The 17,226-nt window shown below is 45.8% G+C and overlaps 4 protein-coding genes across 4 annotated transcripts; 2 read left to right on the forward strand and 2 right to left on the reverse strand.

The window, feature by feature from the left end:
- Nucleotides 1-747: 747 nt before the first annotated feature.
- AOL_s00081g115 (uncharacterized protein) lies at nucleotides 748-2,338 on the forward strand (the record flags this gene model as incomplete). The annotated part of the gene is made up of 2 exons (XM_011124933.1): nucleotides 748-1,594; nucleotides 1,665-2,338. 2 exons carry the CDS (start codon nucleotides 748-750, stop codon nucleotides 2,336-2,338), a joined length of 1,521 nt encoding a protein of 506 aa, XP_011123235.1.
- Nucleotides 2,339-2,844: 506 nt separating this feature from the next.
- Nucleotides 2,845-5,186, reverse strand: AOL_s00081g116 (uncharacterized protein; the record flags this gene model as incomplete). Its single annotated transcript, XM_011124934.1, has 3 exons — nucleotides 2,845-4,003; nucleotides 4,076-5,017; nucleotides 5,086-5,186. 3 exons carry the CDS (start codon nucleotides 5,184-5,186, stop codon nucleotides 2,845-2,847), a joined length of 2,202 nt encoding a protein of 733 aa, XP_011123236.1.
- Nucleotides 5,187-7,824: 2,638 nt separating this feature from the next.
- AOL_s00081g117 (uncharacterized protein) lies at nucleotides 7,825-8,967 on the forward strand (the record flags this gene model as incomplete). The annotated part of the gene is made up of 1 exon (XM_011124935.1): nucleotides 7,825-8,967. The coding sequence occupies one exon, from the start codon at nucleotides 7,825-7,827 to the stop codon at nucleotides 8,965-8,967; it is 1,143 nt and encodes a 380-aa protein (XP_011123237.1).
- Nucleotides 8,968-9,272: 305 nt separating this feature from the next.
- Nucleotides 9,273-16,514, reverse strand: AOL_s00081g118 (uncharacterized protein; the record flags this gene model as incomplete). Its single annotated transcript, XM_011124936.1, has 5 exons — nucleotides 9,273-10,997; nucleotides 11,063-11,209; nucleotides 11,275-15,837; nucleotides 15,890-15,982; nucleotides 16,050-16,514. 5 exons carry the CDS (start codon nucleotides 16,512-16,514, stop codon nucleotides 9,273-9,275), a joined length of 6,993 nt encoding a protein of 2,330 aa, XP_011123238.1.
- Nucleotides 16,515-17,226: the final 712 nt, after the last annotated feature.

Genomic DNA, 17,226 nt, shown 5'->3' on the forward strand with positions numbered 1-17,226 from the left:
TTTTGACTTAGCGGACCAGTCTCGGTACGACCCGGACGTGTACCTGTCAGCCCCAAACATCAAAACAGATATCAGATCGTGATATCAGCAGCCACGTAACAACATACCTGGACTTTTAGGATCCAATGTACTGTGTAATATACCCGCCTCGAATCTATAATCCCAAATTGATATTATATCGATCAGAAAGTTAAGTTGCACAATCGCTTCCAAGAATACGGTTGATTAGGCCCCCATGCTAACCCAAGACTAGGCAATATGCAGAGCTAGAGGCCGTCTTGCAGCCTGAACAGCTCACCCGCACTCGAGAGTGAATGCCTGTGCCACAAGAGACCCTTCCAAGATCCTAAATCGTGAGAAACCCTTGCGTGCGCAGACCATTCCCTGGACATGCAACGTGATAAACCGCCCATTTCAGCCGGTGCGGCGCACGTACCCGCCTCAGGACGGAAAAGGTGCACTTATGGACAAGCAGCCGCCAGATTACCAGAGTTCTCGCAATCTATTTTTTTGTTTGAATGAATTAAGTCCGGAGATATTTAACCAGCCATGGGCCGGCGAGGTTTTTTCCCCTTCCAGCCGCAACCAGCACCGCCGCCCTTTTTTTTATGTTTCGCCATACGGCATTCGCATTTAGGTTCACGGATTACCCGAATGCGAAACCTATCGTCGACGTCTACTCGAAATATTTATAATATTTAAATATATATTTATATATACGAGTTTATTTCAATATTTTTTGCGACAATGAGAGCGACTTTAGAATCCCTTCCCGTCGACGTGAAACTCTTAATCCTTCTAAACATCCCGGATTATTTATCCCTCCAGGCCTTAACTTCAGTTTCCAATGGCTTCGCAACAACATACAAACACTACGAATCCCTAGTCTCCACAGAACCTCTATACGCCGACGCAACAATCTACGAAAAGGAATCCTTCTTCCTTGCCTGCTATTCCGAACTTCTAAACCGTCCGGCAGGAAGCAACCCCATAAAATGGCAAAAATTCCGAAAAATCGTCAGTTCCTACGTCGACGCCGAAAAAACCTTTTGGTATTCGGATTACATATACAGAACCTACCGACAAGAGTTTCTCGACCGAGGGGAGGAAACCAAAAAACGATTGGTGGAGAACCATAAAGCAATTTTACAACATTGCGAATATTTTATAAAAACGGAGAGATATCCTAGGTTATTCAGAGATAGAGATGCAACTACAGACCGAAAGTTCGATAGGTGCAAAGGAGAAAGATCCGTTACATTAGAAGAAAGGAGTCGTATTGTGCGCGCATTTTACAGACTTTGGGTATTGATTGTTATATACACTTCTGAAACCGATGGAGGGTTCGGCGATACCCCGTGGTATACCTACGACGACAGTTTACATGCGCTATTAGCGCATTGGGGGTTTTGGAGGGTGAAGCATATCCAGATAGTCGCTATGCATCTACGAGAGCAGATGAGGCCTATCTTTAAACAGTTTCAATCAGATAACAAAGAATTACTCGAAAAATTCTCGGGTAATTATCTTTGGGAGGGACGATCGTATCCAGATGGGAGACCATATGGAACTGACGAGGTTCGAAAAGCTGAATGTAAGATCGATTAAATGCGCAAGCTCCCTTCCCAAGACACTTATAACTAACATGTTTCTATAAACCTCAGACTTCTACCAAAAATTCCACTTCTCCGCCTTCCTCCTCAACTCCTTCCCCCGCTCTTCCCTCCCCTTTCTACAACCCCACACCCCCACTACCCTCTCCACAATCTTCACCCCTCTCTCATCACTCGTCTGCGACGCCACAGAATCAGTAACCCGCAGAAATACAACCGAAAACACCAATCGCCTCTACAACTGTCTCTTCTTCGCAGACCGAGTCTTCGATGAATTCCGGCTAACAGCAATAAACACCCTCTCCAACATCTCAAAAATAAAGAGAGAAGACACATATCTAGTTTCAAACTCATTCTCCGACCCAGCAACGCCCAGCTCCAGAAAACGAGTTTGTAGACCCCAAAGACATGGCGCTTACCATAAATACTATATAAAACGAGGGCCAGAGGCCGCATTAATCGCTTGGCAAGGGTTGGAGTTAAGTAATCCCAACTCCGAGGACTCCGATTATTATGCAGCGGTCTGGGATGATTCGCGATTGAAAGAATGGGGGTATGGGCTTCCGGTTTTTGAAAGGCGCCCGTGGGATATACGGCGCATGACCGATAGGATGGTTCAGAAATTTGATGCAATGACTACAATGGATGAGAGTATACCACGGTCCCCACTGCCGGGGAAGGAGACGTTCAGTATCCCCCAAACCCGTTATCGGTGGAGATCCTGATAACGCAGGATGTAATGTTTAATAGTTTGACGTATTAATGATCTGGCCTTAGTCCAAGGGACAGGCCAGCTAACGAAGGATTCGACCACGACTAGAGTTCATGAGCAGAAGACCAGGAATATGTACAGTACCCAAGTAAAGAGTAATATAATGTGGAGCGCTAGACTATATCCTCTATTTTCTATGGGATCGAGCAGTCCATCGCTAGTTACAGAATCAACAAGGGAATATCATCCCATAGGATTTGTGTAAGTACAGAGGCCGCCAGCGCTATAGCTCGGATCATATCATTCCTCCACCTACCATTTCTAAAGCCCCTACAGAGCATGACCACGGGTAAAAACAAAAAAAAGAATAAGGAATAAAGAAACCCGGCCTGCTCAAACCATATATATACCTAGTTTCTGTAAAGCTCATAAAATGCTTCCACAGAATCATAGGACGTAGAAAAAAAGTACGTGTTTAAAAAGGCGATCCTTGGAGGCTCTGATCCCAATTCAGAAGCACTAAGTCTCATTGACCGCGCCTCCAAGGGTGCTCGTAAGCCCTTCCATCCTTCTCCCGACAAGATCTTCGTCACTAGCCAAACTCCTCTGGCTCTTGCTTCGATGATCCTCACTAATCATCCTTCCTGGAGCTACAACATTACTGTCATTGGTAGGGTCCATGCGATATCCACCGTTCCCGTTGACATGCCCCGTGTCCCCACCCTTCAATGTAGCATCCGACTGACCCGCCTTCTCCGCCTTCGCCTTCTTCTCTTTCTTCAACAAAGATGCCATTCCGATCTCCAATGGCCTTTCATCCTCACTCATACTTCCAGTCCTACTCTTCGATCCATCAATGCTTCCTCCAAAGCCCCCGAAACCATCACTCTTCTTGCTACCCATCGAAAAGTAATCCTCAGGGCTGGTTAGCCCACCATCGTCAAGCCTCTCATCTTCCAAAATATCAGTCATCCACTTGGCACATTTATCAATTTGTGCCCAGGCGGGTGGGAAGATGGAACACATTTGTAAGAAACCATGCGAGATCCCTGGAATCAACGAGACTTCAAGGTGCTTCTTCTCATCGAAAGACCCTCTCTCCAATCCCAATTCTTTTCGTCGCTTCCACAGGTCAAACTTCGCACGTCGCAATCTACCAGCGAAGATAACTGTATCATCAACTAGAGGATCACGTTCGCCCGTCAAAAAGTAGGATTTAGGGAACATCTCAAGTAATGACACCGGTGCAACGACAGGTGAAAGCAAGAAATCAGTCGTAAAGTCAGGTCGGTTATCAGGCCCGACATATAAGATAACCATCGCTCGCATCATCTCAGGTGTCAGAATACGATCATTAAAGTAGCTGATCCTGCTGGTGGTCGCTAGGCGTGTCTGGACGACTTTACGATCTGTAGATTCGGCAGCTGGGCCTGTGACGGCTGACTTTGTCTCCTCCGACCGAGTGGCCGCTACATTGGGTGGATTCGAAGTAGGCTTGATAGTAGCGGTGGATTTCGCAACAGAGTTCGCATTCTCGGAATCAGAGTCTTCCGTGGCAACACCATGGATACCAGATGTCTGTTCAAAATACTCTGACTTGCGACGAATGTAAGATCGATTGATCTTGCGGGTTTGGCGGTCACGGATAAGTGACATTTGCTCTTCAGACATCCAGGATCTAATCGCCATTCCAATTCTAGTCAATTTAAAGCCTTTCTATCGTTATTAAGAAAATTGGAGAATAACGTACCCGATGTTCATGTCCAAGCTTGGATATATAAGCACCAACCCATCAGGCAAAGGAAGACTCTTAAACTCCTGTTGCCTATACCTCGCATTCGTGCCCACAGTATTCAAAATCATCAGCGTAACACCGACCGCAAAGTTGCCGCCAGCCGAATCGCCCACGAGCACAATTCTCGGCTTCTTCTCTCCACTCAAGCCAACACACTTGCCATTAGTATAAACGATCGAATGATAAACATCGTAGCACTCGTTAAGTGCGTACGGATACGGATATTCTGGAGCCTTCTTGTAGTCGACAGAGATGATGGGGTACGGCAGCTTCCTGGCCCACGCACAGAGCTTATCGTCATGGCAGCGGGGAGACATAGCCACAAACCCACCACCAGGGAAGTCGAGAACAACTTTGGAGCAGCGGTAGAGATCCGTACGAGAACCGTTGAAGTAGAGCACAGCATTAATGGGCTCTTTGTTCGGAGACTCCTTCGGTCGGGCAATCTTTATATGGCGTGGGGTGACACCAAGAGGTGGACTGACCAGCTTCTGGGCTGCCAGAAGATATGGATTGCGCATTTTATTCCAGCTGACTCGCATATGCTCGGTGGTGATGGTAGCACGACACTTTCGCTGCTTTTCATCGGCTAGACGAGTAGCAAAGAGATAAAATACCGAAAAGAGAGGACCACAGAGATCCCTAAGCCACTTCCATCTAATCGGCATAGCTGTCCAAAACCCAGCATCTAAGGCAGTCGTGACCCAAGTGGCACGGAAGTATGCCTTTGTGTAGAGATTCGCAAGTGGCTCTGGAGACTCGAGGCCCATGATCTTGCTGAAGTTTTGAGAAACGTATAGACATAACATTGTAGTAATAAATGTTTGCCATGGAGTAAGACGGGTCGACAGAGCCCTGAAGTATTTGCGTAGAAACGGTGGACCATGTTTATTACCTCTAAATGAATAATCAGATTAGCAATCTATCGAGGAAGAAGCTTGAAATGACATTTAGAAGAGACCTACGCTCCCAGGATGCCTGTCCAGAAGACAACCACACAGAACACTTCGAACTTCCTGTATTTGTTGGACGGCCGTCCAAGCACATGATCTATCATCGACGGCATTATTAGCGGCTGTATAAACTGATATAGGTAAAATAAATAAGTCCAAGGTGTCTAATTTGGTGATGTTGGAGTAAAGTCTATGCCAATGCTGATATCGATGGTGTAGAACAGGGTAGCTATAGCTGGAGAGATGAAAAGATGGTAAGGGAGAGAGAGACAGAAGACAGCGGAGCATACCAATCATCCTGAACTACCAGGGAGCAACCGTCTCCCAGATAGACCGATAGACGTTGCCGTTGACGTATAACCAAATTGGGAAATCTAACAATTCAGAAACGTTTTTATGGGCTTGATGGTGCGCCGAGAATGTCGAGTAGCTCGAGATCCGTGTAACCAGTTTGGGACCGCAACAGGTTCAACACGAAATATTCGAACCTTATACGGAAGTCTAGAAGGAGGAAAAGAAATAAGTATTGGATAGGGCAGCGACAAAAGGAAGAGATGAGAAAAGTCGTGAGAGTGAATAAAAAGACGTGAGCCGAGACGTAATATAAAGAGGATATGGAGGGGGGTCGTAGTTGTAGTCGTAGTTGTAGTCGTAGTAGCTGTAGTAAGCAATGCTAACAAAAAACGCCTGCACAATGCAACCACATCTAAGCCAAGCACAGATAAAAGCTTGAGCACCTTAAAGCTAGCTAGAAGAGCAATAAAGATCAGGGACAGAAAGGGGGTATATAGACGTTAGGAAAGTCGTTAGAGAGAAGAAGAAACCGAAGAAGAAAGAAACGAAGAAAAGGGGTGCGGTGAAAGGAAGTAAAAGTGAGGATATCGGATGGGGAGAAGAGATGGGGGAGGTTAAGTTAAGAGGAAGATGCAGGTGATGGTGATGGTGATGGTGATGGTGATGATGATGGAGGAAAGAATGCAATGCTTGTATGCTTAGCATTAAGAAAGTGAACAGCTGCGCGATGAGAAGGAATCAAACGTTGCAAACACAGTTGACAGTTAACTTGGTAGAATTACCACTGTTATTATGTGTTTTAGCGTTGATCATGAGGTCAACCTCTCTCAACCTCACGCCTCGATTCATGACATCTATCTACCCGGAAGAACTCCGACAACGTTAACCCTAAAGGATTAGAACTCGAGAATGATCAAATATTGGTAACAGGATACATCTCTCTTAGATCACGAGCAGCTATCTGCGGCCAGGGTCTTCCAATTCTGCGCGATTTCGTCTGTTCTTTTTGGAGCTCTGCTGCAGCTACTGGCAGTCCTTCGCGCCTGGAGTTACCTCATAACGAAGCATGTGAAGGCGCCCTCCGCACTAGAAAATTGAACGTGGGGAATTATCGATCGATATCGAGAGTAATGACATGTGAAATCCTGCATGCCTGTTCAATTGTGGAGCCTCCCAGCCCCGAATCATGCATCATCTCATTGGCTCCGGGTTGAATCCGGTTAGCTTCGGCGAACTACCCCGGACTATTTTTTACAATCCAACCATTGGCTCCGCAGGCCACAGGCATGGATCAATATACCACACAACGCGGAAAGCGTGGCGAAAGTCGTCTGTATTCTGTAAGTATAGTATCAGCACATGTAACGTTCGATCTAGCCTCGACCAGCTGGGATAAAAATGTTATCAACTGATTCCGGCTATTTTCCGGTAGAACGGAACCAAAGTGGTCCGGTCGCTATAAGGAAAAAACCACACAGACAACGCGAAAAGACAGGTTCAATAAAAGTCATGAAAATACTGCGAGATCATCCGAGGGTCTCCAAGGCAGTTTTAAAGCAGTTTAGCGTCCTCGGAGAATTAGTCGCATGCTTATTTGAAGATTTAAGTTACAATAGGAGGCAACATATCATGAGTAGTATGAATGAGCTAAGTAGAGAGGAGTTCAAGTCTCCTAGCGAATGAGATGGCTGGTAGCTTACTAGGCCTTATATATAATTATACAAATTAAGCCCATCCTCAGGTTTCATAAACAAAATTCTACTATCTAAGGCAGTAGCCAGAGCTTTTATGTGATTTTTAAGAACCTCTCATATATGCTGGGGCTTACTTACTCTACAAGTTCCATATCTTGAGAAACTTAAGCATTCTCTTGACACCATGGCCTCGCTTGAGATATTTTCTTTTGATTTGTTCCATGTTGATACATTTATTCTCTGACTATTTATTCCGTCAGAGATTCTTGTAGGTATTATATTTGCATACTTCGGCGCCAATACAATGTATAATTGTCAGCCTCATAAGTTAACCAAACAGGCACATTCACCGTGATACAATAGATGAAATAGTTAACGCTAGTGCGTTGTGGTACTTCGTTAATACTTAAACTGAAATGAATAACTTTTAAATTTTATAGCTATAGAGGTCTTTCCTATGATTGAAAACTCTCTAGCACTATCATGGAAAGAAAAATTATACTAACCTATAGAATATGACTCCACTTTACTCCTCAACATATTTCGCTGATAATAGTAATGGTCACATATGTACATACGCACATATTGGCTACGTTTGTCCAAGTCGGCATCGGGTGCATGCCAGAAGTGCAGCTTTTGACTGCGAATCCTTATAGCATGTAAATACGTACCTAGCTATATATCTACCGCAGCAAAGCTTCATTTTACCCCTCTTCTCTCTAGGGATCCTTATCTTTAATTGCCATAGTCCAAGAGCCTCACAATGTCAGAACTAGAAAGTCCCCCGAAACCGAAGCCAGGTGGCGATCAACGATCGAGCAAGCCCCGCTTGAGCGATGAAGAGAGAGCCGAACTCACCAAAAAGTTCCTCGCAAGTATTCGTGTGCCCCAGCGGCCACCGCCAAACCTCGATCCACTCCGTGCAATTGCAGCGGAGTTGAAAACCTACGGCCTCCCTCCACGGCCTAAAGACGCCAAGCGTCTGACTGAATGGGAGCAACAAATGTCCAAACAAAAGAATGCCACTTTCATCAGTAATCCAACATTCAAGCCTCACCAACGGCGCCAAGGTTCCGTCAAAAAGGCAGTTAACTCCTTCAAAAATAAATCCGGCCCCTACAAAAAAGCCAAGCCCCTAATAGGCCAAATCAAAGACACCAACGATGCAGATGAAGTAGATGAATGGGATACCGTCGATTGGTCGGGCGCTGTAATCTCCAATAGCGATTATTTCTGGACCATCAAAGCCAAGTGGACAGTACCCACACCAGATCCTGGCCGTAGCGATGAAGATGCCTGGTGCGTTTCCGCATGGGTTGGCATTGACGGCTGGGAAGGTGACGACGGTTTCTCGGAAACTACATGGTTTTCGGACGATCTCCCAATTCTTGCCGGCGGGACATCTCACGAGGTATACGAGGATAATGACGATGGAAGCATCGACCGTTATATATATGCCTGGTACCGTTGGTATCCATCCGACGAGATTGAAATTGACCTTACGGTGAACTCTGGCGATGTCGTATACTGCCACATTTGGGCCACGGATACCAGCACAGGTCACTTTTATATACACAACGAGTCGACGGATGAATATTCAAGTTTCGAGTTCACGGCTCCGGACGGTTATTCACTCCAAGGTGACTCGGCAGAGTGGATTGTACAGGACTATTGGGAGAATAGCTTGGCAAGGTTTGGGTCGATCGAATTCACAGATTGCTCAGCTGGCGAGGCGAGTTTTCTGCCTGGTGATGACCCTAAACTTGAGGATGATACTGTTTGGGTGGACCTCAACGCAGCGAACAATATCGGTACTATGGAAGAAGGTGATGGTGCCTCTTGTACGTTGGAAATTGACGGTGATTCTGATCTGAAGGTTATACGTGATGATGACGGGGAGGATTGATATATATAAACACAGCAATGGGTGCATATATATGCATATTTCCTTCATATAGCCTGTCACGCTCGAGTAAAGTTCAATAAGTTTTGTGACAGCTAAACTTTTAGCAAACCTATAACTATAAAAATATAGAGAGTTCTACAATTCAATCAATCGTGTCTGCTTTTGCTCGTGCTAGCAGCTCAAAAACCCATCATCATTTGATTTGGTAAGATATATCTTCTCAGGATAGGACCAGAACTCTTATGTACAAACTCAAGAAGTGATGCATCTTAAGCTTCAAGCCGGCGGCGGCAACCTCGAGGCTACTAGTCATCCATATCGAACACCTCAGTCTCAACTTCATGAAACCCTCCCTCGAGCTCTCTCTCCCCAATCCCCAATAACTCATCAGCCCATCTACAAATGGGCTTTCTCACTTCCACTACATTCCCCTCAACTTCCCTTACAACCCCTCCGCATACACCCACACCAACCAGCTGCATGACTTTCTCAATCCTCCCTAATAATCTTTCCTTCGATTCCGCCAGCCCCATCCCAGAAATTAGATGATCCCACTCAACTTCCTTCCTCACAGCAGCCCTCTTCACAAATAACTCTCTACCCTCAACCCTCCATTTCTCTATCTCTACATTATATTCAGTATCAAATCTCCTCCGTTCAGCTTGAAACGGCAAATTCGGCTCAAACATCACCATATCCAGCTGTTCCGGTACGACCCGCCCGGTCATGCAAGCCTTAAACCTTGAGAGGCCTCTCACTGCAATCTTCAACAGATCTTGTGCCAGCTCCTCTGAGACATGATTATCTCTCAGATGCAGCAGATTGACCATGTAATCACAGGCCCCGACTACTCTAGCAAGCAATTCAACAACATGCAGCGCTAGAGGCTCATTCAGCACCCTGTCATCCATACTGATAGCAGCCTCAATCGCCACTCTAACTGGTTCCAAAATTGCTACCAACAGTCCTGAGATTCGCCCATCAACCTCTTTTTCCTCTTCCAAAGCATCAAACTCCAACTCCAACCCCAGGGCAACTTTCTCCAGAACCCCCAAGATCGGGACTGCAACCACAAGATTCCCAATCCCTTCCATACACCTTCTGGTATAAGCACCAAACATAGCGATGACGCAGAACTCCCTGGACGTCCTGCCACCTCCGCCTTGCTCAACCATATATCTTTCTCCAATATCAAACGCCCCCAAGGTCTGCTCGACAAAGTACTCCTGCTGCTTGTCAACCGCTACCCTCCCCACGGTATTATTCCAAAACTGTAAAAATTGAACAAACCACCCTCTTCGTTCCGTTTTCAACTTTAAGAAGTATCCCTTGAGTTTCGAAGTAACATAAGTCGGATCATTCTTCGGCAACGGGAAGATCACTGAGTCAACAAAGAACTTGTCGATAGCGCATATATCAGTTGTATATTTTTGTAGATGCTCTACAATCTGTTGACAAAAGGTGACATAGTCGCTCGTCGTCTTTTCGTCAAGTTGTTGTTGTAGGAGAGTCGTATTGAGAGACTTGTTGGAGGAGTTCTTCGATGCATGGATTGCCATGTAATTATCTTTCATAGCTTTCATAAGTCCCTGGAGTATTAAGACATACTCCGTCTTTAGCGTCTTCGCTTTGCCCTGGTCCCTTTCGTCGGTCACCTTCACCATCTCCCGCTGCATATTATCTAATAACATCCCTAACAAAGATAATCGCCGCTCCTTAAAGGTGACCGCACTGATGCGATATTGTTCAGTTTCTTCATCGACTTCAAACGGCATATTAGAGAACAATGTGTTTCCAAGATCGTGGTTGAACAAGACTGCAGTGAGCTCGTGCTGGAACTTCAAAAGTGAAGCACGTTCCACCAAAGATTGAGCCCATAGCTCGAGTATTTGTGTCTTGTGTGTATCATAGACACCTGGGTCGATCTGTATGATATTTGTCACGTAGAAGACCGAGTATACCTTCTTCGTATCCGTGTCCACCATAGAAAACCATGATTTTTGATAACGGTTGAAATAGTCGTCCCAAGTCTGCAACGCAGCTGTTGTTAGTATAGTGTATAAACTAAGGGTAGTTGCTCGAGGGTCACACGAACCTTGAGCCCATATTGCACTAGAAAGGCTCCCAACTCAACCCAAGTTTTGATGCAAGGTCCCAGAACATTATCCAGATTTTTTCCTCGGCCTGCAAAGTAGGTATTGAGAAGTCGAAACATCGGATCGTACAGTTCATCCAGTAGCCTCTAAAAACACATAATTTGTTAAATGACTTCGAAGCTCTAGAAATCAAAAGGATTTCATTGCTTACCTTTGCCGCGGTTTTCTTGAACCCTTCACTCTCTATATCATTGAAGCCTGCCCAACTCTCCTGGCTATCATCCTTTGCAGACGAAATACCAAAGTCCCTGCAAACTTTAATATGAAAAGAGAGAATCTGAACCGCATTAGCGACCAAAGCCTGGGGTAGATTACTGGCCAGCGCATAAATAGTCTTTAGAGAATCCGCGCCTAGCACGAACTCCGCAGAATAAAAGTCGCATATTTCCTTTCTAAACACCATCTTCAGCAAATCCATTGCACTGGCGAGCACACTCTCGACATTTTTTCTATTATCAATGGCATCTTTTTCGAGCTTCGATATCACTTGTGGATCGAATAGTTTCTTTCTCTCTTCCTCGAGCCAAGAATCATTCTCCCTGTGAAGCCGGACTGTGGTTTGGACGATGCTAGAATGCCACTTCATCAAATCTTTCAGAATTTCTTCTCTCTTCCCATCTGCCAATTCGCAAATCAAGATGTTCGCCCAAGCTCGTAGATTGAGAGCGCAGACTTTGGCGTGAGATTTTTCAGGATCAACTAGTCGCCTAACAATCCCAGCGATCCTCCTCTTTAAGTCATGACTTGCACCGTAATATAAAGCTGTAAGCAAATAATGGTGATTTGCCAGCATATCGACGTTTGCCCAGTCATTGTTATTTTCCTTCAGAAACACTCTTCCATGGTTAGGTATAATCCTGATCACAAGATCACCTAGGCCCTTTGAATTGTGTAGCTGCATCCGCTTGGTTCCAAGAGCCACTATTTTCGAAAATATAGAAAAACACATTTCGGATGGCGTAGATGAAAAAGAGGGTCCATCTAGGTGCTCTAAAAAGCTAGGGTCTCTAGGGTTGTTCTCTCCCGCCAAATTCTGCAACCTTTTCCCATATGTATCAAAAAGCGGTACTATAATAACATCTGGTCGCCCCCACTTCCAGTCTCTTAGCAAGACCAAACATCGAGCGAAAAGAGCCCAGATATAATTCTTAGCCTTAAGCCGGCCCTCTAAGCCCGAGGAGTTGTAAATTGTGAGTGACTGAACCATCAACTCTTTGACGAACCCCCAGTTATCTAGTTTGATATTGTCAACGTCGAGTGCTTCCATGTTGCCCTTAGCATCTATTGCCGACAGAGGAAGTAGACGGAATATCTCCCTCCACAAGGAATCAAGAATTTCAACATCCCTTAATGTATTGATGGCATTTGGACATATGAAAGTGTTAAAATGTTCCCAGAATGAAGGTTTGCGCAGTGGCATGTCGGACTTGGCTACCAGAGAAACTTGGTATGCAATTATCCAGGATTCTAAGCAAATCGCTTCTTCGTTTAGCTTGTCAGCAGCGAAAATGTTTTGGAAAGCTCGTGAAAATCCTTTCTGTAGCCTGTAGGTCCCGTAAGATGCTAGAACAGATATTAGAGATTCCGATAGCTCGCCGCAGAAATTCTGAAGCCCGACTTGGTCACTACCTCCATCAGCAATGCAGGATATTTGATGGACCAAAATAGATGTATAAGCATAGAACTGCATCTGGATTATCGCCGAGAGCCCCCCAATTGCAACCACTCTGAGCGATCCAACTTTCGAGGTGAAGTCTGAAAAAATATCCAAAAATCGTACAGCAAATGTACTAATGTCGATAAGGTCTGAAAAGAAAATCTTTGTAGATAAATAATCGATCACATATCGAAAAAACTGTCTTATCGCCAAAATAGTTGGAATGGCCCCGGACCCAAGGGAACCTTCTACGCCTAGAAGCTGCTCTGCTCCATCGAGGACAGAAGCCAACCCGATTTCCAGCTCTGCAGCAACAGCTTCTTCGTAAACCTCCCAGTTGAACAATCTTCCTAAGATCTCGACACCTTGAGCCCTGATTCCGGACCGATAGGTCCTCCCACTATTGGTTTGCAATGCCCTAGCTAGTGTCCCGCTGCCCAGAAAGGTTGATGCTTGGAATAAGCTCTTCTGACACTGCGGAATTGTAATATCGAAGTTGATAGAGTAGGTTGTTCCAACTGCTTTCATATTTTGAAACCAGAGAGCTTTCCCATCGCTCATGTCAATCTCCATTGACTCGGGCAGCTCTCGTAGCTGTCTTTCTGGTGGCTGAAACGCAATAGGCAGTGCATTCCGCTCTATTCGTTTCGGGGCATTCAATTTCCTCCGCTGCCTGTGGCGCCGCTTTGGTAACGCTGATTGTCCATTCTTTGACCCTCTAGCACCACCAACGCCTCCGGTATTTTGCACAGCCGGCTTCGACGAGTATAGACGCGGCTGAGTGATATCAGGAGGGTGTTGCGGAATTGTAGGCTGCGGGGTCCGAAAATCATCATCTTCTATGGGGTCTACGATTTTTGGCCTTGAGCTAAGACGCTGAAGAAGAAAATCATCAAGGCCTATTCTTCGTTGGTGGATTGACGACGGAATCAATGCAATTGGCTTGGCAATGACATGGGATTTCAGTCGCGATTTTTGATTCTGCCGCCGTATGGGTTCCTGCTCAAGGCGATAAGATGCAAGTTTAGTTTGTAGATACGTGGGCTGTCGCTCGTAAATCGATGGAAGGGCGCTAAAATTAGATCGGGCTTGTTGCGGTCTGGCGCTTGATGGCACAGTTTTATCTCGATGAGAAGATGAAGAAAGAGGAGAGTCATCTTTCGCTTTGGTCTTTTTCCATTTCATTAGTGTATCCTCCCTGTCGGTTTCATCTTCTAGGAAACGGTCAATCTCGACAACTTTGCGATCAGGTAAATGCCTTCCAAGATTCCTTCGTTTTTTGGCGAGTCTCTCTGCAATGCGCATGAACTGTGGAGGGCTCGCTTTTTTGTTTTTTCGATAGCGCTCGCATGCGTCGACGACGCTGAGAGCGACGGATCTCTGTCGAGGTTTTGAAGGCACATGTTGATTTCTAGACGGCGTCCCGCTATAGGTATTGGATTGCTCACGGAATAATTTCGATTGTCGTAGGTTTCGCGGCTTTGAGGGTTTCTTTTTGCTAGTCCCGGAATTCGATGCGCGAGACCGATTCAGCATTCTGTCAAAACCATTATCTTCGAAGGCATATTGCCTTCCAGCAGAGGTGCCTGTTATTGAGTCCAAAGTGAGCGAACGTGCAGATGAAGCAATGAAGACATCTTTCGAATGCTGCTCCACTATCTCAGCACCATCACCGTCGTCATCAGAACTTTCAGACGAGCTTAGGTTCAATGGATTAGTCATAGAACCAGCAGGTGGGCTGTTTAAAGTTCTAATTCTCATCTGCGCCATCCCTTTGACCACTGGTCGCGCCTGTGGGGAATGGTGTAGGTTCGCAGGGTTTTTGTTCTCCTGTTCTTTAGACTGATTAAATCTTATCCAGGACGCGGGTAAAACACCACGAACTCTCCTCTGGTACATTTGGATCTCATTTTCTCGTGCCTCGGGGTCGTTCGGAGATTCTTCTTCATCTTCAGATGCAGATGAGCTTGAGACCGACAGCCTGCGTCGAGTCGGTGAGCCAGCTCGGGGTGTCGTATCTCCTCCATCACTTTCATCGGAGTCGAGAATAACTTGCCTCCTTGAAGTTGATGCAGGTGGCTTATTAGCTATCGAATCAGAATCTGAGCCTGACGAGTTCAAATCAAATATATCAAATTTGTCGCGAGTCTTCTTAGTCCCTGCAGTCGGGGTTTTGGGAACGAGGGTGGGGGACGCAAGGTCTCGTGATAGATACGGCTCTGTTTCTCCAGACACGGCGGTCAGGTTTCTGCCTCGTGCTACACTGGCCTTTGATGTCTCTAGAATCCTCCTAGCATCCAAACTCGGATCAGAAGGGTGACTTGTTTTTCGCCTTTTACCCCCCTTAGCTGTTCTTTTCTGGCCTGGGCTGGAAGGTCTCTCCTTAGCAGACCGTCGAAAGAGTTCGTCCAGCACTAGAAGCTCCTCATCATTGTCATGTAAACCCCGATGACCTTCAACATCAATAGAGTCCTGATCCACAGACTGGAAGCTCTGTGTCTGTCGCAAAGTTGAAGCCCGAGTCTCTTCTTCATCACCTTCCGGTATAATCCACTCATCCTCTTGCGAATCCTTTTCCGGCACTTTCTTATTCGGCGGCGGGATCGAGTTGTCGTAGATATATCTAACAGGTTTCAAGCCTCTTGATTTCCAGTCGCTGTTATACCTCTCTAATTCAAGTTGGTAGGGATTCATTTGAATTGGCTTTCTAGTCCGGAGATTACGTGCAACCCCGGAGGTGAAGTCATCTGCTGGAATGGGCTCGTCGGAATTCGTGGTGGTGGAGTCGAGGTTGATTCGTGTTGCAGGATCAGTGAGGCCGCTGTGGGAAAATGGTATCCGTACTTCAAGGTTGGAAAATACAGACACAGGTGTAGGCGGTGCTGGATAGTGTGTGTATGACTCGATGAGGAGATTTCGTGAAGGTAGTGCGGGAGAGTTGGTGGCCGACTCCAAAGAAAATATCCGGGGTGGAACAGGAGGAGAACTGGGAGGTATCACTGCCGGTAGAATAGGCTGCACAGGAGCATCTTCAATATCTGAATCCGGACCATGTTCCTAAATCACCATAAGTATATACAACCCAAGCTCTTAAATATTTATTACATACATCAATTAGGTCCACTTCTTCGATATCGTGCTCGTCAAGGCCCTTAATATCTCCCCGGTTCGGACTAGTTACTCCAGAATTTGTATCAAGGGTCTACGATCCGCCGTATCACCGTTAGTGTAGATTCCACAACAAGCACAGCGAGTCTGCAGTTACATACCATATCCCCATCCCCAATTGAAAATAGGTTCAGGATAGATTTATTCCCAGACGACGGGTACGGCGAAGACGTTTCCCTCGTTCCACCAATTCGGCTTTTTGGAGTGCTAGGAATATCTGCCATAACATTCCCAGACGGCTCTTCAATTCTCGCCTGCTTCTTCGGCCTCTGGCTCCCACCGACACTCAATCGTTTCGCCCCTCTTCCTCTTTTAGGAGGCCTCCCTCTCCCTCTCCTTTGACCTTCAGAAGGTCCTTCATTTTCTATACTTGATGGTGGTAAATCAAAGATACCCAGGTCATCCCTCTTTTCTCCCTTGTTCGTCCTTTCATTCGTTATAGCGCTTGAGAGTCGGGTACCTGCTGCAGCAGTCGCTTCGACTATTTTGGGTGTAGAAAGGGTTAAATCGTAATCGTCTTCACCTTCGCTGTCCGGGACATACCCCAGAGCTCTCCAATCGTTCATTTGCGCTTCATTTGGGTCACTATATCGTGGTGGTTTCCTTGGTGTAGACGGAAGGTTGAATGTTTGTTTGGGAATGGGAAGACGTGGATTCGGGCAACAAATTCCACTTTACGCGCGAAATCGCATGGTGAGAGGCGTGGCAATACGCATGAGTCACGTGGCAGCTAGATCCACCCAACGCAAAAATATTGTTGCACTTTTTCCGCGAAATTGAGCAGGCTTTGGGCTCAGTGTTGTCTGGTTTACGAGACCAGCTCAGTCTCGACACCAAACTTGCACTTGTGCTCAGTGGACTACCAGTGGCCTCGTTGGCACCAGACAACACGAAGTACAGCTACCAGCGTACGAGACGACTTTGTGCTACATTAATTAATACTAGATCTAGACCAATATCGACCGATCGCGATCTCAAGTATTCTGCGAATATAAGGCTTTCGACCTTTCCCAAATGTACCTAGAAATTTTGCTTGCTTGCTTTAAAATTCCAAATACTCAACTATCACGGTTAAGTTCGCTCAAAGTTTTAGTGTAGTGATATTACTACTGATATAATATATTGTATTACAAAGCTAAGCTATGACCTAAAAATGCTATATCCAACCATGTATGCTTATTTAACAGCCGAAACAATGCAATGTTCAAAACAATATGAGCTGATCATGAACCAGTTCCAGCCATACACACATGGGGTAAGAAAAGAATGTTCGTTTCA

This window comes from Orbilia oligospora (assembly GCF_000225545.1).
Source record: "Orbilia oligospora ATCC 24927 unplaced genomic scaffold scaffold00081, whole genome shotgun sequence".
Classification (NCBI taxonomy): Eukaryota; Fungi; Ascomycota; class Orbiliomycetes; order Orbiliales; family Orbiliaceae; genus Orbilia; species Orbilia oligospora.